This window comes from Squalius cephalus, assembly GCF_949319135.1.
Source record: "Squalius cephalus genome assembly, chromosome: 22".
Classification (NCBI taxonomy): Eukaryota; Metazoa; Chordata; class Actinopteri; order Cypriniformes; family Leuciscidae; genus Squalius; species Squalius cephalus.
The window spans coordinates 17,011,434-17,033,351 of NC_137143.1; the positions used below are offsets into that span (position 1 = coordinate 17,011,434).

The 21,918-nt window shown below is 37.9% G+C and overlaps 1 protein-coding gene across 1 annotated transcript in view; it reads left to right on the plus strand.

Annotated features, from left to right (window-relative positions):
• Positions 1–21,918, plus strand: part of naaladl2 (N-acetylated alpha-linked acidic dipeptidase like 2) — a 295,368-nt gene that overhangs the window by 162,791 nt on the left and 110,659 nt on the right. Inside the window, exon 6 of the mRNA XM_079856568.1 lies at positions 14,033–14,170. Coding sequence (XP_079712694.1) covers positions 14,033–14,170 — 138 coding nt within the window. The remainder of the gene's footprint in view (positions 1–14,032; positions 14,171–21,918) is intronic.

Here is a 21,918-nt window from a genome sequence, read left to right on the forward strand (position 1 = left end):
AATGACAGACGGCTTTCAGATTTTTTGTCACTGCTAAAAAAATTCAATTTTAGGTTAACGTGTCCTCTGATTGGAATGTATATCCATAAACATGTACAAGCATTTGACAGGCAAGACATCATGTGACAACAGTATTATTAATATATATATATATATATATATATATATATATATATATATATATATATATAGCAATCATAATGAGAAATGTTTTTCGAGCATCAAAGCAGCATATTACAATATTTTTTGAAGGATCATGTGACACTGAAGACTGGAATAATGATGCTGAAAATTCAGCTTTACCATCAGAAAAAAATTAATTGCATTTTAAAATATGTCAAAAGTCCATGCTATTTGCAGTCAGACCCTGTAGTAGTATTGCTTTGTTTATGTCATAACTTTGGAAAACCACATGCAGATGCAGGGATTTTTCTGGTACTCAGGATCAATTTTGTCCTGAGGCAAACTTAACTGAGATCTTAATAGTTTAATTTCTCTGTAGTTGTCACATTCACGTTAGTTTGGACTCGTTATGTTTTGTCATCATCTGCCTTCATCACTCATTTGTTGTCACGGACACGAATCACGTTCAACTGTGCACTCATCAGTCACCATCATTAACACCTGTATATATGTTCAGTTCTGTTTCAGTCCAGTTTCCGGTATTGTCTATGTTCAGTGTGTGTTGCTATCCGTTTGCCTTCCTGTTGGATCTTTAGAGAATAAACCTTTTGAATTACGTCTTCCTCTAGCCTGGGAAAACCCAGACAACTTCCGGCAAATTTAGATTTGCTCTGCAAGTAGTCTGGCAAAGAGCTCATTCAAGCCCATTTCCATGCCGTCGAAATCGCGGCACCAATCAGAAACGTTGAGGCGGGCTTTACACAATGACGATTGCTCTGATTGGTTTTAGGTCTATCCAATTGCACCCAGAGGCATTTGAGCGACGTCCGTTGGTGAAGCACCAACTTTTAAATGCATTATTATATTCAAATTGCAAACGCATGAGGACAGTCTCCATGAAAGACCCACTGGCAGATGAACGTGCTACTACATTTCTCTCCGAAACGGTAGGAAATTAAATTAGATTTAATAGAGGATTTTAACTGTGACAAGATGATTGACAGGGCAGTTTACGTGACAGGATGCACGCGACAGATCCGTCTGATAAACATGACGAAGTAGTATGTCCCAAAGCTTGCCTACTTTTTTGCTACACATTCAAAAGTAAATACATTTTCTTCACAAAAATAGTACATACTTTTATGGCGTAGTGTATCTTAGGCGAATTGGGACACAGCATATGTCTTTACACGATGCCGATCGCTCTGATTGGTTTTAGGTCTATCCAATTGCGCCCAGAGGCATTTGAGTGATGTCCGTTGGTGACGCCCCTTTGGAAATGAGTTATTAATGAAGCTTTGCCAGACCATAACTCAGTTACTACTGAGAATGGTCTGGTTTTAACCAGGCTAGTCTTCCTCATCTGTCTGCCAGCAACCACCCCTGACATACCCTACAGAGAAAGTGATTTTTAAAAGTTGCTGTTCATTTTGCCAAACTTTTTTTAATTTTAAATTTTTTCGGTTGCTCGAAAATATGTGGAAATGTGTGATTTTGAGGGCATGTAATGATCTGTGTGTTGTGTAAGGCTCCTGCAGGTGAGAACACAAAGAGAGAAGCTATTAAGCTGTCATTAAAACCCAATCATCATTAAACAAGAATTTGCCGTCCCCCAGGTCTGCTGATACTCCAGCAACTAATCATAAAAACATAATAAAGGTCAATTATGAAATTATGCCATTTTAAACACTCGGATGCCACAGTGAGGACCAGGACAACATTTTTTTTTTTTTTTTTTGGCCCACACGTCTGCGGTGGGTTACTGTGGATTTCTTGAGTAATTTTCAATCTGCATGGATGCTGTCTGTGAATTTCTCATCTGACGCAGAGCAATGGAGCTACACATTCACTTATGTCTTATGTATAACAGGCAATATATATTGGTTTGGTCATATCTAGAGTGTGATTTTGTGACAGTGGAAAGATCTAAAGGATGATCTGAACAAATGCACTCGCACACATTCATCTAACAAATAAAACTTGGTTTCAGCCAGCCACAGAAGGTGTTGAGGTTATTTTGAAACACAGCATTATTCCATAATGTACTGTTGTGTCAGATTGGCCATTTCCTTTGGGAACTTGACCAGTAGGTCAAGGAGATTGGAACAATGTCACCTCATAACAGGTTTCTTTCGGTCGAGAACATTGTGGTATTTGCTGGTTCCAAATTTCTTTACCAGCTGTTGAACTGAATGCCATTGACTGTCTTGAGTTCTGTGTTCCCGCCCCCAGTGTAAAGCAAAACGTTATTGGTAGTAACGAGAATGTGGTATGATTGGTCAGCGCAACGTGGCCGTTATGTGATTGGCTTGAGTGAACGATGAGTGGAGTCCACTTATTTGTATATTTGTCCGCACATCTTGTTTCAGAATCCACAAATGTGTGCGATTCACAAATGCAATGGAAGAAATTCACAAATGAATGCCAGGCAGAGTTGTGTTTGTGACATAAAACACATTTGTATTTTTATTTAGCAAATCTCATTTTATTTATTTGTGAAATGTATTCATTTTTGTAAACTCTTTAGATTTATTTGTGGATCTTAATCTATTTTTTTTTTCTTTTTTTTTTTTTTTTTTTTTGTGAATCTTTTTACATTTATTTGTGAATCTAGTAAAAAAAAAAAAAAAAAATTAACATTGTTTTAAACATTGCACGTTGCATTTGTCCCTCATCTGTTCATTTATGTAAGTGTCTGTGTGGCCTATTTCTCAACACACCCTTTTACAATATGACTAATGTGTCTCTCACACACTCACTCTTCCTCTTTGTTTCTTACTTTCTCAAGGACAGCTCTCTGTTGTGCTGAGAAGTACTGACTGTTCTTAGATATAAGAGAAAGTACAATGGCAATAATCTGCATCTGCATATCTTGTCTCTTTCAATAGCTCTGTTTTCTAAAGGTCCTTGCACACTGAGTCCGAAATTTTCGTATGCGTTTTTTTTCTTTCATATTCATCATTCGGTGGCTCTGATTTGTCAAAACTAGTGGTCAACCGATATATCGCCAAGGCCGATATTTGAATTTTTTTTAGATTACGCCATTGGTTAATAAATCTTTCAGTTCGGCCGATACAGTTTGTGACAGTGCATTAGCGCTTTTTTCAACTGGCTCGCTCTGCTCCGCCCAGTGGACACGCACCGTAGGCAAGCCACTCAGATGTGAAGCAGACATCTGACAGACAGTAAATGACCAATCATCATTCACTTTTTAACCTAACGCTACATTGTGTTACACACAAAAACACTCCGGCATGCAGTTCAAACAGTACCGTGATATGTCAGATCCGCAGCCCAGTGGTAGCTCCAGTAGGGGATGTGATTTATTTTGTGCGAAAATTTCGGATGAGAATTTCGGACTCAGTGTGCAAGGACCTTGAGTCTAGTGAGCTACTTTGCTGCTTAATACCTACATAGGGAACTACCTTCTATGACTCCACTCTCCCAACCATGGAAAATCAGAGATTTGATTCACAACCGAGTCTAATAGAGTGGATGTTAGTATGTGTCAGTGCAATACTTCAATAAGCATGAAAATACACTGCACACACAAAATAGTTTGTAGCCTGGGGGAAAAAAGATCCTGGGAAAAATTTTCCAAGGATAAATTGTTCCGGGTAATTTCGATGGAAACGCGGCTTATGTGATTGTCCCACTTCAGGTCCGGAGATGGTGGTGCCCAGGAACCTGAATGACTCCACTGCTGCCACAGTTCCAGTTTTGTCTTATCACTCCACAGAACAGAATCCCAAAACATCTGTGGCTTATTTATATGATTTTGAGCAAATTGGACTCAACTTTTTTTGTGCTGCGAAAGAGACGCTGTTCAACAGGCGGCTTTCTGCCCATGCGATCCGAGATGAGATACAGAAAAGTACATGCTGCTTTGGGCTTCGGGTGTGCACTTAGACAAAAACATGCAAAGATATGTCAAAATGTCCGTCTTGAGGACTTTTTTATTCTTAAACACAATGAGTTATGTCTTCAGTATGTCTATCAGCTGGGAAAGTAATCGAATGCTTTTCAGTGTATTAGGTCTGTGCATTTGGTCTTAAAGGTGACATTATGCCCCTTTTCACAAGATGTAATATAAATCTATAGTGTCCCCAGAATGTGTCTGTAAAATTTCAGCTCAAATACCCCCTAGATCATTTATTATAGCTTGTCAAATTTGCCCCTTTTTGTGTGTGTGTCCCTTTAAATGCAAATGAGCTGCTGCTCCCCGCCCCCGTTCAGAAGACGACTGATCCTTTACACGAGTTTCGGATACAATAACAAAAACGTGCAAATCATCCAAAATCTGTACAGTAGGCTCTTATTAGTAGTAGGCTAAATTGTTCATTTCATACATATTTTTTTTCTGTTGTATTTTTTTTATTTGTCCTATTGTTTTTATATTTTTTATTGTATTACTGAACATTTCAACTCACGGGTTGACAGTGAAACTGCTCTGAAAGAACAGATTAAGGGGTTGGGGTTGGGTCTCTCCGAGACCCTCTAAAAAATAAATAAAAATCCTCCTGTAAAGTGATTTACTAGACATCTGTCAGGGTGTGTGCATGCAGAAGAAGATGAGGAAGGCAGAAGGCTCCAATACAAAGTGTTTACTTACAAAATATAACTCAAGCAATACAAAATGGCAGGATACACACACAGGTTGCGACATTACATAGACGAGAACGGACCAAGACTGACTGAACGGAGGGAACTAAATACAGACACTGATGAACACAAACCAGGTGACACAGATGCTAATGATGGTAGATTTGGCAACGGATGAGTGGCGGGAAAACAAAAGACATGTGACTAACAAGGCTGAACAGAAACACAACAGTTACAACATCAATCTTATATACATTAAGACTATTATGAGCTTCTTTTCTATAGCTTCTGTCTTCGGTGCATTTTAAAGAAAACGAAAGCTTTGATCATTGGAGCAGATCTCTGCATCTCCGTTATAGACGCCTCCACTTCATGACTCTGTCCTTTGCTCTTTCTTCTTTTTACTTAACCACTCACCCATTCTCAAATTAGTACCTTGAATTCAAAAGTACTACATAATACATGCATTATTCCTCCTCTCAGCTTTTTTCTAAGATGGATTGACTTCCCTGAGGAGAACAGAGCAAGTTTGGGGCAGAGCTTAAGTTGCACTGTCTCTTTGCAGATCTGAAGTTTTTTTTCAGGTGGATTTCAATTGCTGTTTTTTAAATTAAGAGTAAAATGTGACACATCTGTCATATACTCTACTGTTCAAAAAATCTATGTTTTTGAAAAAAGTTTCTTATGCTTATCAAGGCTGCATTTTGTTAGATCAATATTACAATTATTTAGTACAATTTAAAATAACTGTTTTCTATCAATTTGTTCTTGTGATGTCAAAGCTGAACTTTCTGCAGTCATTACTCCAGTCTTCAGTGTCACATGATCCTTCAGAAATCAAACTGGTTTATGATTTTACATGTCTTTACTGTCAATTGAATGCATCCTTGTTGAAGAAAAATATTAATTTATAAAAAAAAAAAAAAAAAAAAAATCTGGCCCCCAAACCTTTGACCTATACTGTATCTCATTTACTTTAGTCTTTTCTAACTGACCACATTATTAACATCACGGTTGACTAACATGAAGACTGTTGCAATTACTGTATGCAGCTTTTTTTGATAATATATTCAAACATTATCAATATTATGCAACAAGTAGCTAAAGTCTCCTCCATTATCATCAAATGCCTTTTCATATTGTATAAAAGAAAATATACTCAAGAAAAAAGCAAAGACCGGAAAGATGTTAATTGATGAGAAGCATCTCCACTAAAGCATAATTAATTTGTTATTCAGTTTCCAGAAAAGTATTTTACAGCGTAATTTACCCATGATCTTATACTAAACTTTTAAGGTGTTAAGCACTAAAGTGTTAAGCTGCTGTAGTCCATGCAAAAAGCTGTTCAGAACAGTGAACAGCAAATTTATGGTTGTGTGACCTCAGGTTAAAAAAAAAAAAAAAAGAACAACTTGAAGGGATGTAAGCAAGACTGTATAATCAATTAAACTCAAGAGAGATGAGTAAGTTCTCCTCATGAAAACTGCTGACATTGTTCTTACGCCAATGAATTACCTGCTTTTTTGAAAATCTATTTGCATGTAAATGTGCGACTCCATGTCATATTTTAAAGTGGAGAATTTTTTTAAGGCGAGATCAATTTCATTTGCTTCAAATGACTCACAGAACAAACATAAAGTCTGTATTTGTATTGTTAATAAAATACTGTAGGACTGCTTACTTTAATACTACATATTTATACAATTGATTTTGAGCACACAATTGAATTTTGAGGACACAATATTCTAGAATATGTGTGTGTACGTACACTTGAACTGCATACTAAACTTTTTATCAAGTGCAGTTCCAGTAGTATGTTAACATGATATTTTCAACACAGATAATACAGTTGTATTTGAAATGATTAAACCCCCATTGCAAATCAGGTTTATTGCCAAAATTTACAGACTTTCAGCTGTTTGCAATGAACAAATCAAACAAAATTAATTGGCATAGCTTAACACAACAAACGTTTCAAGTGGTTTCCCCAAATTCATCTGAAAATGCCACTTTTAATGACTTCAGCAGTCTCAAAATTGTTCAACCCCTTCATGGCAAGCATCTTTAGTACTTAGTAGAACACCCTTTTGCTGTTATGACCTGCTGCAAACGAGATGTATAACCAGACACCAGCTTCTGGCAGCGTTTTTGAGGAATCTTAGCCCATTCCTCATGAGCAATGGCCTCCAGTTCAGACATTTTCTATGGGGTTCAAGCCAGGTGACTGTGATGGCCACTTTAGAATCTTCCAGGACTACTTCTGCAACCAAGCCTTGGTGGAATTGGAGGAATGCTTGGGATCACTGTCCTGTTGGAAGGTCCAATGCTTCAGCTTCCTCACTGACAGCATGACGTTTTCTCCTGGGATTTCCTGATACTTCAATGAATCCATCATGCCTTCCACACGCTGCAGGTTTCTAGTGCCAGAGGATGCAAAGCAGCCCCAGAGCATCACCGAGCCCCACCATGCTTAACTGTAATGGGCATTTTCAGCAAATGCTTCATTCTTTTTCCTCCAGACATACTGCTGAGCACTTTTCTTGTGCTTTTGGGTCAGTAGTGGTGTACGTCTCGGAGTTCTAGCATGGAAACCGCACGAGTTTAGTACGTTCCTTACTGTGCAAGCTGAAACCTCATTGCCTGTTGCCACCAAGTCTTGCTGCAGGTCTTTTGCAGTCATTCGATGGTTTTTCTGAACCCGCCTTCTCAGAAATTTAGTTGCAGCCGTTGATAGCTTCCTTTTTCTGCCCCGTCCAGGTAGTGTAACCAATGTTTCTTTAACTTTGAACTTGCAAAACTATGCTTTCAATGGTGTCTCTAGGAACATTTAGTGCCTTCTCTATCTTTCTGTATTCTGTTCCTTGTTTGTGAAGGGCGATGCTGTCTTCTCTTAACTTTTTGGACCATTCTATTGACTTAGCCATATTTCTAACATGCAGTCAAACATGTACACTCAACAAACCTAGCCATTTGAGGTATTTTATGTGTTCTAGCTCAAGCACACCTGGTGCAACTAATGAAGCCCTTGACACCTGTTTTGCAGATTTGTGTTGTTGTGAGGGATTCTATTCAGGGGTTAAATAATTTTGAGACTGCAGAAGTCATTAAAAGTTGCATTTTCAGTTGAATTTGGAGAAACTACTTGAAACATTTGTTGTGTTGAGCTATTTCAATTACTTTTGTGTGATTTGTTCATTGCAAACATCTGACAGTCTGTAAATTTTACAATAAGCCTGATTTGCAATGGGGGTTGAATAATTTCGACTACAAATGAATGTGTGCATGAAGCTCTTACACTTCATTCTTCAAAATGAAGAATTCTTTCCTGTTCTTTATTGACATGAGCTTGTCTTGACTACAGTCATTCTCAGAGATTTGATTTGTAACACATCGAGACTGAATGAAAAAGTTTGCATGCGAGCTACTGAAGTGTTTGTAATCTGAACACTGCACATATGTCCCCACCGCAGGCGTGTAATATATATCTCATGAGCATATCTGTGAGGAGGGAATGAGTCTAAGCCCTGTGGGTAATCGCACTTCAGCAAATAACTCTTCCTGGCAGGCTTGTTTGCTAAAAAAAATGTTCTCACACTTATTTTGGTTCATTTTCAGCGCTTTTTTTTTTTTTTTGTGGTGATGTTTGCACTGTATTGTACAAGTGTGACTCTGTATCCTGTTAGTGTTACCTTGACTTCTACTTTAATTATAATTACATTAGTTAATCATTGTCTAAATGAATCTTGCTTATCGAAATGTAATGAAATATACTGAAATTACACATATGCATCAGCAGGGAGGCATCTATAGCATTAAAGGGGCACCAGGCAACTCTTGAGTGTTTTTTCTCTACGAAGCTCCCCCTAGTGTCTGGTAGTAAATGCTTTCATACACTCTGTCGTAAAAACGAACTGTTGTCACCCCACCCCCCTCGCCACGAGCAACCCAGCTGATCAGCTGTCAACCCAGCTGAGCAGAGGAACCGGCTATTTCAAAGCCAGTTATGTCTACCGAGGCAAGTAAAGCAATATTTTCTTTCCAACTGATGGCGATTTTTTTTTTTTATTATTGTGTTGTCATGCATACTAGTATTTTTACCGGGAACGAACGATATGAACGAGGCGAACTACTGCTTTCGTGTTTGTTTGTTTTTGGGAGAGTGGGCATGAGCATAAAATATATATATATCGGAGGCTAATATTTGTCTAAAGTTATATTAGCAAGGTCTATAAGTTCATCTGGTAGAATGATGGTTTACCTTTGCTTGTCTAAGAAAACATCAGAACGTTTTTTCTAGCTCGATCATGATATGTGCAACATGTTTATTGCCTATTATCAGACGCGTTGACTTAGTGACATAAAATAAAAGTGTAAGGTACACAAATAAAACCGACAGAGGAACGGCCACACAACTACAGAAATCAAACGTGTTTGCTAATGACAATGCCTAACATCAAAGTTATAGTATCTAACTTAGCGTAACGTTACTAGTAAGCCCGTAACAGACAGCGATCATAATAAAAAAACTTTATGGACAATAGCAAACATCCTGAGGTCGCAATTACTTGAAATTTAAATATTAAACACAGTTTATTCCAAAGATACTTACAAGTGCAACAGCAATAAGGCCAGGTCAGCATCCGTTTTGCAGGCTTCTGTTTCTCTCAGTTCTCACCATTCTGAAAAAGCCGGTCCGATATTTAACTTTACTCGAGTCTGACTTATTGCTCGGTCAGTCTCCCGTTTCCTCTTTCGTTGGTCCTCCGACAAAGATTTCCTAGCTTTCTGCTTCTTTTTACAGGCTCAGCCATAACTAAATCTATCGTTGCCCTTTGCTTAGCTAGCTGGTGCTTGAATGGGGGCGTGTAATTACGTGTGCAGTGCCGTCAAGCAATTCGTTACATCGCGAGACCTGATATCACGCGATACTTCCTGGAACACGACCCGCGTCCCAAAGTTGCAAGTGAGTTTTTTCCGCTCTCGGGCACCAGGGGGGTGCGAAACCACCACCATTCAACCCGAAATAAGTAATATAACCATTCCACTGACTCCGAAGCTGTTCAGTTAAGGTTAAAAAGTTACCTAGAGCCCCTTTAAGCATGCCATATCTAATTGATTTGTGATATGAATCTGTGTACTGCACAAAATTCACAGGGAGATCAGGTGAGTAATTCTGTGTGGAATAAGGGAGCTTTGTTTGTGCTGATTACAGTGATGAAATAACATTGCTTGAACCTTAAAAAAGATGAAGTTAAATACAAGATGTCAAGATGTTTGAAAGTGTCTGTGTGTCACTGTGCATGCATATTTTAAAGTTTTATTTTATCGGGGGAAATATATCAAGATCTTTTTTTTGAGAGAGAGAGAGAGAGAGCTCTGCATTTTATACAGTTTATGTAATACTTCTACTAAAACCACAACCAAGTCAAAAAATAAATGCCCATTTTGATGAGTTATTTGCAGATTTGTAGGTGAAACGGAACAATAAGCTTCATACAGGACAATAAATAAAGACACTTTGTAATTAGGGGGGTGGTAAACAAATTTTAACTGTGCAGGTGTAGCACAGTATTACATTGAATATACTGTTGTAAATGTAGACAGATCCAGTATTACATATTTGGTGAAAGTGTTATGGTGATGTAAGAATTACGGACTTATGGACTGTTTGTCTGTGAATTAATGGCTGGGATTTTTCATTAACTCTTTCTGTGAGTTTCATTATTACGGCATTAAATAAGTGAGTCATTGATTGATTCACTCAACCAATTTGTTCAAAACACTGATTCATTCATGACTTAAACAAGTGGCTGGTTTTGCGTGAGCCAGTGATTCATTCCTTCAACCAATTCTTTCAGCAACAGAAACATCACAACTATGTGTTGGTCTTTCAATGGATTTGTTTGGAGCTATTTTCGTTTAAAATGGAGACAAAGAAAAGGGAATCAAATTTATTTGAATAATCAACATTCAAATACAAACTGAGTTGTATACACTCACCTAAAGGATTATTAGGAACACCATACTAATACTGTGTTTGACCCCCTTTCACCTTCAGAACTGCCTTAATTCTACGTGGCATTGATTCAACAAGGTGCTGAAAGCATTCTTTAGAAATGTTGGCCCATATTGATAGGATAGCATCTTGCAGTTGATGGAGATTTGTGGGATGCACATCCAGGGCACGAAGCTCCCGTTCCACCACATCCCAAAGATGCTCTATTGGGTTGAGATCTGGTGACTGTTGGGGCCATTTTAGTACAGTGAACTCATTGTCATGTTCAAGAAACCAATTTGAAATGATTCGAGCTTTGTGACATGGTGCATTATCCTGCTGGAAGTAGCCATCAGAGGATGGGTACATGGTGGTCATAAAGGGATGGACATGGTCACAAACAATGCTCAGGTAGGCCGTGGCATTTAAACGATGCCCAATTGGCACTAAGGGGCCTAAAGTGTGCTAAGAAAACATCCCCCACACCATTACACCACCACCACCAGCCTGCACAGTGGTAACAAGGCATGATGGATCCATGTTCTCATTCTGTTTACGCCAAATTCTGACTCTACCATCTGAATGTCTCAACAGAAATCGAGACTCATCAGACCAGGCAACATTTTTCCAGTCTTCAACTGTCCAATTTTGGTGAGCTCGTGCAAATTGTAGCCTCTTTTTCCTATTTGTAGTGGAGATGAGTGGTACCCGGTGGGGTCTTCTGCTGTTGTAGCCCATCCGCCTCAAGGTTGTGCGTGTTGTGGCTTCACAAATGCTTTGCTGCATACCTCGGTTGTAACGAGTGGTTATTTCAGTCAAAGTTGCTCTTCTATCAGCTTGAATCAGTCGGCCCATTCTCCTCTGACCTCTAGCATCAACAAGGCAGTTTCGCCCACAGGACTGCCGCATACTGGATGTTTTTCCCTTTTCACACCATTCTTTGAAAACCCTAGAAATGGTTGTGCGTGAAAATCCCAGTAACTGAGCAGATTGTGAAATACTCAGACCGGCCCGTCTGGCACCAACAACCATGCCACGCTCAAAATTGCTTAAATCACCTTTCTTTCCCATTCTGACATTCAGTTTGGAGTTCAGGAGATTGTCTTGACCAGGACCACACCCCTAAATGCATTGAAGCAACTGCCATGTGATTGGTTGATTAGATAATTGCATTAATGAGAAATTGAACAGGTGTTCCTAATAATCCTTTAGGTGAGTGTATAAACATTTGCATTGCATAAAAGGCAGTTTTTATATAAACTTTTTAGTGATATCCTTTCTACTCCAAGTCGTTGTTGATATATGAACATTTCAAGAGTGGCTACAATAAAAAAAAGTTTTAATGAAAGGTTTATTTAAAAATACATTCAATAATGAAGTAAAGATTTAATGAATACATACAGTATATTTAACAAAAGTTGAGCTATGGGCATTGAATGGCTTTCTTGAGGTAAATGTAATGCTCCATCTGTTAATAATGTCCATTAATATTGCATCTTTATCAGCATTAGGTTCATTCCACAGAAAAAGAAATAAATAAACAAATAGGTAACACCAGCACAGGAGGATTAAAATACACGGTCCCTCGTAACTTCTGCATGCTGCAAACATCTGTCCTCTGGAGATGGAGGGAAGAGCGTGTATGTATTTCACACACACTGGCACCATGAATCATTCTTACCCTGAGACTAGCATGTTAGTTGACATGTGAGGTATTAAATGCTCCTCTCATGCACCCCTGTAGTATGGACTCCACTATATCAGTCGTCTCTCCTCTGTACAGTATCTACAGGCTGAAACAGCGAGTGCATACTCTCTCCTGGAGTTCATCAAGGTCAGCGCTCCTTTATTTCCAGCGCTGTAATATCTCCAGCTGGAGCACAACCTAATGGGTTTTGAGGGGTTTTGTTCATTTTTAGCTGTACTACATATAGAACTAAAGGAAAGGATGAGAGCTATTGACCACAACCTTGTTTGTGTTTTATTTATCTAGACGAATGAAAGTACTTTTAGGCTGGAAAGAAAGAAAGAAAGAAAAAAAAAAGCGAGTGCTCTAGTCATGTCCCGAAAGTATTAGACGGAGAAGTCACTTTATGTCTCTCGGTTTATTCAGTTCACTCTGCAGCCATTATCCGATTCAGGTGTGTCTGGATATGCAGCTCTACAACTTCAGTTCTGCACTGGACACCTCCATGATTTTGACCTTTCGATTTTAATTGAGGATGTCTTTTAATCTCTAATTTAATTTATGAATTTGAATTGAGATAGATGGATGGATATTGAGTCACACACACAGTCATTTGGATTAAATCACATTTAGAAGGTAAAAGTGAGTTCAGATAATCTACTCTCTCTATACAGAACCTTGACCCCTGTGACCTTTAAGCAGATAATTGCATTTACCGTGTTACTTCAAAACCACTGCTTGAAGCTCAATAATCACTTCCTGTATCCCCATGACCAAAAAAGTAAAAAAAAAAGCTTATTTCAACGGGACCTTCCTCTGTGTTCATTCCCACATAACTGCTGTAAAATAATTGTGGCTTGTGAATATGTTTATCTGTGGAAGGTAATAGAGTGTTGTGTAACAGAAAGGTCTACTGATTGTTATTCGTGGATGACTGTACCCCATCCCACCGGTGCAGAAAATTGAAGCTCCTAAATAAATTTGCTCCTAAAGCAGGATTAGGCTCACCGTTTCTCCGTTTTAATGAGGCTGAATCAATGGAGCATTTCGTCCATATAAATCCCCATTGGCTTGCTAGAAACCGTTTCTTCAAACTTAAAATCTCCGGGCCTATTAGTTTGCTGCCCGTGAGCTGCAATCAGTGCCGACGAAGGGCTTTGATACGTCCCTGCCTTGCTGTGCAGGTACCTCTCAGCGCTCTTCTTTCTCTCTCTGTCTGATTTACAGCGCATTACGAACCTGCTCGCCCGCCCCTTCTCGCTCAGTTTACATCACTAGACGCATCTCCACCAGGCCCCACTGCAACTATATTTATGCAGCACGTAACGGGCTAATGCCGTTCATCTGGCCTCCTAGATGAAGATGTGCGAGAAGACTCAGTGGAGGTGTTAAACAATAGGAACGCTCTTTGATTGGGTAATTGGTTTGCTCATGTGTTGCGTTAAGAGCCCCATGACGTGCTCTAAACGCTCACAAAATCTTGATCAATAAAAATGGCACGCTGGGGGGGAATTTCTGGGGATGGAATTATGTTAGTAGTGTTTTAGTTTTGATATAGATGTTCTAAAGACTTGCTAAAACAAGAAATATGTTTTTTTTTTCTGTTTCTGTTCCCTCATTCACAGCTGAGAGAGACAGTCGCTACAACCTGACATCCTTGCTGGTTCAGCCCATATCTGCCTTCTTAGCGAAAATGCTGCTCTCTGCCCCCGCCATGGGGCAGGGAAGACCCTGTGTCCCTATGATCATGCTCTCAGCCGCAGGTAAGCCCTAGGCCAGAAATGATGCCTGCTGCGCTTACTGTAACTATACTATACTATACTGTAATTTACTATAGACTTACAGCAGTGTTTTCAAATGTTAGTACATTGTAGACCAGGGCTAACTGTTACAGTGAGTAGTTATTATTGATCCATTTTTCTCTGAAATGTCATTTCAGGGCTAGTTCTGTTTAATTTGTTTTAAATTAATTAATTAATAATACTTATTATAATAAAAATAATAATTATTATTATTATTGTTATATAAAATACATTATTTTATTAGATATATAAATTTAGCATTTTATTTCTTTAAATTCTTTATTTTTTTATTTAATGTTAAATAATTATTTATTATGTTCTATTTTGAATGGCATATCTATAAATCTTTTTCCTTGAAGTTATTATGTTTCATCTTTATATTGTCAAAAAACCTATAATAAATACAGTAGGCGTATAACCTATAATAAATTGTGAGCTTTTATGTGCCTATGCAAAAATAAATTTGAAATATCTTATGAAATATCCATTATAATGACAAAAATCCCCCATCTCCCTTAAAATGCAAAACAGAAAATTAGTTAGTATACATTTAGAAATGTAATAATTCGAATGTATATGATCTTCTAGTTGAGGTGAAAAAAAAGAAAGGAAAATCTGTCATCATTTACTCACTCGTGTCATTTCTTTCTTTCCTCTGTGGTATTTTGATGAATGCTTTAACTGTTCAACTGTTTAATGACAATCAAATGATTGCAGATTTTCATTATTTCAAGAAACCGATTATACTTCCATCCTGTTAGTGTCTCTCATGCTTTGTGATATTCTCTTTTTCTTGCTTATGTGTTAATCCTTATGTCTCCACTAAGCTCTGAAACAGAATCTTTTGTGCCTGAGATATTCATTATTCTTCTCAGTCTCATGGTTCTTCTGGGGATTTAACCATCAAAAGCAGCTCTGAGCACATGACGTCAGTGTTCCACCTGCTGGTGGCAGATGGTATCACACTCTTTGGCTCTAGATTAGAAGGTTGTGTGCTCAGAAATCCAAGGCTGGTTGATTTATGCTCTGTGGTGCGGGTGTAACTCCTGAGTGTGGTAAATTACACAGGTTTTACACATCATCTTAAAGTTGCCCTCGCTATGGACGCCCATATCCAAGGCCATTACACACATCAGTCAACGAGTGCCCATGGGACCTAATTGAAACCACGAGAGTAAGGCTGGTCAGCCATCTTACAGCACTCTCTCATGTACAGCTTTCAGGGAGGTCAGACGTAACGTTGAAGCCACGGTAGATGTGCTGCAGGCTAAATAAAAATGACAGATGGAGAAGTTGACATGTATGAGAAGATAATTGAATTTAAGTGAACATACCTCCAGGGAAAGGTCATTCAAGTGGGATGATGTTTTTATCGACCAACAAAGAATGTACATATGTAGTTTTGCTCATTGACCTTCATCTGAGAGTAAAAGTCTTTCACATGGTCAAAATTAAAGTGAAGATGCCGAAGGTTTTTATGCAACTTTGTTATACAACAGTTACATAACTATGTTTTCTGCATCCTTGAGATGCGTGAGCATCAACAGTCTCCTATGCACATGTTGCATTTGTTTTTAATATTTGAAAATGCTTGTTTATGCCGGAATGCATTTTAACACTTAATCTTTAAAGTGTGCAAATGTCTTGAATTATGTAGCAAAGTGTTTTAAATATTAAAACAACAGATATACTTTCCAAATTGAAAACAAAAACTATTACATTTTCTGGTAGTCAAAGGTTATTGGGATATGTTCATAGTTTATATGATGAACTACACCTGTAATACATCTGTGAACTGACTAAAAATCGCACTGAAATCAGTTTGTTAAACTAATTGAAATCAAATTTGTATATTTTTGAAAAGTGTTAACACTTTTCATTAAGTAAAACTTTTCAAATAAATTCAGCCTGGTTGAGCATTAGACATATCCATCCCAAAATGGCTGAATGATAGGCTTGTGAATGTTTTTTTAATTAATTTTTGCTACTTTTTTATTACATTTAAAGTTTACTGAAGCTTAAATATCTGAAAGCATTCCACTACTTTATGTGACTTAAAGACAAGCATTTAATATAATACATTTTAAATTAGACACAACGTCAGTTTCTGTTTCAGTGATGAAATGATGAAGCACACTGTACAACATGCTACCAAATGGAGGGAGATGTCTGACGAAAAAGTTTTCTTACCGTTGGATTTCTGAGTTATGAGATACCAGTATGACAATTAGTGGCACTGTGCCAGCGAACGCTTGTGATGTTTCCTGATGTGTGTGTATATACAGACACTCGTGTGTGTAAGCTTCAACACATCGTGATAGGTGTCAGAACCTGCCATTCTGTCCATATGGAACATGCGCGCACAGTCATTGTCACAGTTCGCCCCCACATGTGCACGCAAAAACACGCTGAGCTCTGAGTCGGCTCTCAGTCTCTCCCCTCAGCTGCGCATGTGTGAAAAGCCACACTTTTGCTACACATTTTAATAGGGGCTGTTAGTCTCTAATTCCTGCTATTGAGTGAAAATCGCTTCTTATCTTTGCATGGTCGCCCAGGAGACCCCGTCACTGTGGCTGAGCCATTGTCTTGGCTTGATAAGTAAAGGATTTACAGCCCCTGGGACAAAATAAAAGGAAATGGGCTTAAAGACAAATCTTCAAGTTCCAAAACACACATTAAAGGGATAGTTCAACAATAAAGGGAACTAATGTCGTCATGTACTCACTGCCATGTTGTTCCAAACCTGTATGACTGCCTTTCTTCTGTGGAACAATACATGGGTTCATTCAAGCTTCAAAATGGACTCAAAAGCACTTTACAAGTATCATAAAAGTGGTGCATATGACTCCATGTATTCCATGTCTTCAGAATTCATATGATTCATTTATGTGTTGAGCAGACAGAAGTTTAAGTTATTCACTAATAATCCGGATCATTGAGTCATTGAGTTGAACACAAGAACTAGATCTGTCCGATACATGAATGGATCATTTAGACTGGTTTTATGAACTTGATTCACCAGTTTAAAAAACCTGACTCAGAAAAATAAATAAATAAATAATGAACCATTGCCATTTCTCTAGTTAATTTTTATGGTGTTTGTGTCATTTTTGAAGCTTGAAAGCTCCTGTCTCTATAACTAACTAGTGCAATATTAAAAATGTTCTCATATTCCCCAGAAGAAGAAGTCATACAGGTTTGGAACAAGTGTCCATGATTAATGTTTTTGGTAAGCTTTGAGAATATTGGGGTGACTACAGGCTCATACTGCACTGTTTTGCTTTACTAGATTAAAATGTCTTTCTATTTGCTAGTGATCGCTGAAGATATTTAGAAAGGTAATATATAGGCATTAAATCATATTGCAGTTATTTTCATGAGCTAACCTCTGTTTTGGTGAGTTGGTGTTAGAGTTAGGATAACCCTACTTGGTAAGTAGTATTCTCCTTTACATATGATTAGCACAAATTATCACCTGTCTTTCTGGGAAAGAAAGTCTGAGATAACTGGAAGATCCAATTTAATTTGGAAAATTAAAGTTAAAATAAAAAGTAAAACAAGTTTTAGTAGAACAATTTTAAATAAAACATGTTATGATCTAAAATGAATAATAAATATATTTGAAATATTTAAAATTCGACACTATTTCAAAGTAAGGGGACATTGATTTTTTAAAAATCATGCAATTTTTTTTTCTTTGTCAATTGAACTTTTCACTTAGATTTAAAATAACACAAAGTAACCCATTAGAAAGATTGCTAATTATAAGCATACTTTTGGATCGTAAATTATGTGTGCATATTATGATGTTTCTGAAATATAAGGGGACATAAATGCTGTCTAAAATTCATGCTATTTTTTCAGTTAAAATTTTCACTTAGATTTCTTTTTTTTTTTCAATTAACATTAAAAAAAATGCTAACTATAAGTATACTTTTGGACCTTACATTATTTCATGGAGTAAAGCGAATAAGGAATTTTCAGTTGAACTTTTCACTTAGAATTAGAAAATACATCATGGGCTCTACATTATGTGTGTATAAGTGTGTGCGTCACTCTCCGGCACTGACTAGAACGTGGACCGCTACAACCTGTCTTCTGTCACCAGCCCAATGTCCAGCGATCAATGTTCGCCGAAAACCTGCAGTGGCAACACGAACGCCATCGATCCCGCAGAGAGGGAGGGCCGCCTCCCCCAGGCACTCTCCCACCCCTACCGTTCTCTTCACGGTCTGAAAGCTCCCAGCCGTGACCCGCTCCAGCCTGGTCCCAAGCCTGCACCTCTCTTCCATTAACCGGATCAAACGCTTCGAAGCTAGTAATCTGTGCTCTATTGATTGGGCCGAGCTTTGACCACTCCAGAGGTTTCAAATCATTTGTTTCCATCTGTCTCCCCTCTTTCATTCCATTCCCTTTCAATTAAAGCTCACTGTATCACTCCAACGTGCTCTAATTGCACCAGCGTCTCCTTGCCAGGGAAATTAGACATTAGCCGCAAAAGTACGTATATGAGCCACAAACTTTCCCACATCTTTTCGCAAGCTCTTGCATTGTACCACCTATGTTTAGGAGACTGGTAATTCATTGTCAACGGCTTTGAAAAGATCTTGAATGTTTCTCTATAGTCCTCAAGGGTATTTATTCATTATTTTGTGTGAGTGTGTGTTTTGTTCCAGTGGATCAGTTGGCCAGATTCATCATCCATTTATTCACCATAAAGAAATCTAATCGAGAGAGAGAGAGAGCGAAAGGGGTCCAAATACATTAGTACTTTCTATGAACGTCTGTGAGCTTGTGTTCCCTCTCCTCGCTGTGCTCCAGATGAAAACTCATAGTATAATAAATTTCTATGCAATTACAGCTGGCTGGCAGAAAACTGTGTGGAATAGCTTTATCGAAACACACCCGCTCCTTTAATTATGACGCTATTGATTGTAGGTAACCCGTCCCATATCGGTTTTGGTCTCTCCATTTCCCACCTCATGAGAAATAAAACACACTCACGCAGTGATCTGAACTCTGAATTATGGTGTTATGGTATGAAATATGGCATGAAGTAATGTTCTGGACTTTAATAATAATAATTTACTTGTTGCGTGCTGCTTTTGTTAGGGCAGATAACTCATCTGTAACTGAGCCTGGAAATATCTTACATTCATTCATCTTTTGCATCCATTTTGAAGCCAAACTTTTGGTTTTCTGTGACGTAGTCTTTACTTTTGCAAATTCTGTCACCAAGCTGAAGCTGACTAAAATAGATGAGGTTTTGCCAAAATTGATACTATGGCTTCAGTAAGAATGTGTTAAACTACAAACTAATTAGAAGTGTTATAGTACTCTAGACTGGTCTTGGTCTCGAGACCAGTCTTAAGACCATTTTTTGAAGGTCTTGTTCTTGTCTCGGTCTCAGACTTAGAGGACTCAGGATTTTATCTCAAGACCGGTCAAGACCACAACTGTGAGGATATCACCAAATTGCCAGTGCACTGTCTAATTTATTTGTTTACATCATTAATATGATTTGATTTAAAACTTGCTGCTAAAAAAAAAAAAATCAAAAAACATATTCCTAATTTGATTTCTTTTGTTACTGTGGTGCCGGGTTCGAAATCAATGCAGGATTGTTTCAGAAATGCCCAAAATTAATATAAATGCCCACAAAATTCAAGTTATGATTAAAAACGTACTTGTATGAGATCTTGTTTTTATATAACATATATAATTAAGCAATATCACAAGAGCAAGAGAGCTGTTTTCACGAATTTGGGCACAATAACAAACGTTCAATAAACAAGAAGTTAATATTCAGTGACACAATTTAGACACAAGTTTGCTTTTTCTGCAACGTGTTTCGCTACTAAATGAATCAGCTGCTTTGAACAAATGGGTTGAATAAATGATTCCGTGACTTACTCATTAAGTGTTTTGAATTAAGTTTCATATTTAAAAGTAGACAAATTTCCCATCACATTTCTATTTTCAAAATGTTTATTACATTATTTATGTAGGTGTACCAATTCAGATGCAACTTCTGTGCCACCTCTGCAACACAAAGATTCATTTATTGTTAGTGATTTGATTGGTAGCAGCTCTATAGAAAAGAAAAGAAAAACCCTGTCAGGGTTTATTCTGCTATAACAACTGGATGTACATTATCAACAAGTCAAAATACAGCAAATCAAAAATGGTAATTTGAAACTCAAATCTACATACATGAAATGAGAACAAAGCACTTTTATCTACACACGTTTGAGCTTTCATTTACCGTATTTGATGTGCTCTAGCCACATTGATCTGTGTTTATATGTGAATAACAGACTAAATTAAAGTCTACACACGTAATTTGAATTTATAGTTTTAAATCATAATGTCTGATTTATAGGTTTAACAGATTTCAAAGTTTTTTCCTCTGCATTTTTTTTTTTCTAAATACCCCATATAACATGTTTAAGTAGGACATGGTGTACATATACCCCTGGTTGTGAATCAGCTTCCTCTCTGGTCCGTAGATCATGTTCTTCATGGTATACATGCTCTTTTTTGTACAGAATATACCTCTAAAGAACATCTTATTCAGGATCATTTATAAAACATGAGCCACTGCAGCTGTCGACTTCTTCATTCTTTTCCTACAAGATCACTTTTTCACTTTGCTCACGCAGAGGCGCTCACCTCTCTCAATAACCGGTAACCTCTCATACCTATTGATGATTAATGGGCAAATCTGTCACACCACGACCCGTGTGCACAGCAGCACTTTTAAACACTCCCTTAGAACTGCATATACATCTTCTGCTCTTTACCCAAAGTCATTTGTGCTGTTGTCAGGGGTGATAAATGGAGTTTAGGGGACTGTGTGAAGCCTACAGAATTTTTTAGGTGAATTTGATTACTCGCAAAGAATAAAAAAACCAAAACACATCTGTACACATCAGCGGCACTTACATCTTAGCACATTTGAGGTAGAAAACCTCATCTTTACTTTCTTCTGATATTCACATCTCCAGGAACTAATAAAAAGAACTCCATACACCACACCCCAAGGCCGGCACATCTGTCTGCGATCCCGGGGGTTTCTTGAAAAAGAGTTTCCAATTACATCTCGGTCTTAAACAAGGAGCACGTCCACTGCGGGATTTCCACACCTCCACATTGGCTCATCGTTGTTGCTGTAAGAGCGAGCCAGAGCGGAGTGGCTTGGGATGTGTACCAGGACCAGGTGTTTCTTCTTTTTATCTGCTGGGATATCAGCCTCATTGATATTCACTCCATCACACTGAGCCTTTATGTGTAATTGGTAAGAGTATGAGCGAACAGTGGCGTCACCTTTTTAAGCTGTGGCTTTGAGGCTCTGATAGTGTATGCTTTTTCTGCAACACGCAAACGACCGGTGAAAGCAAAGGCTATATCCTCTCCGTTCTACAGTTCCTGTACATATAATGGGAGGTTGTGCAAAGAACTTACAAATTCCAACTGGAAAGATGCTTTTCTCAGGGCCCAAAGCCTTGTCAGTATCTAAAACACTGTTGTTGGTCTTTCTTTGTTAATCACTGATATCATGCATTCTTCGATTGTTTCTGGTAGTGTTCCATATTCACTTAAAACTGCAATAATAAACTCCTGTACTCAAGAAGCCAGGTGCTGACCAAAGTAACTTTGATGATTTCCATCCAATTTCCAACTTGCCATTTTTATCTAAAATTCTGGAA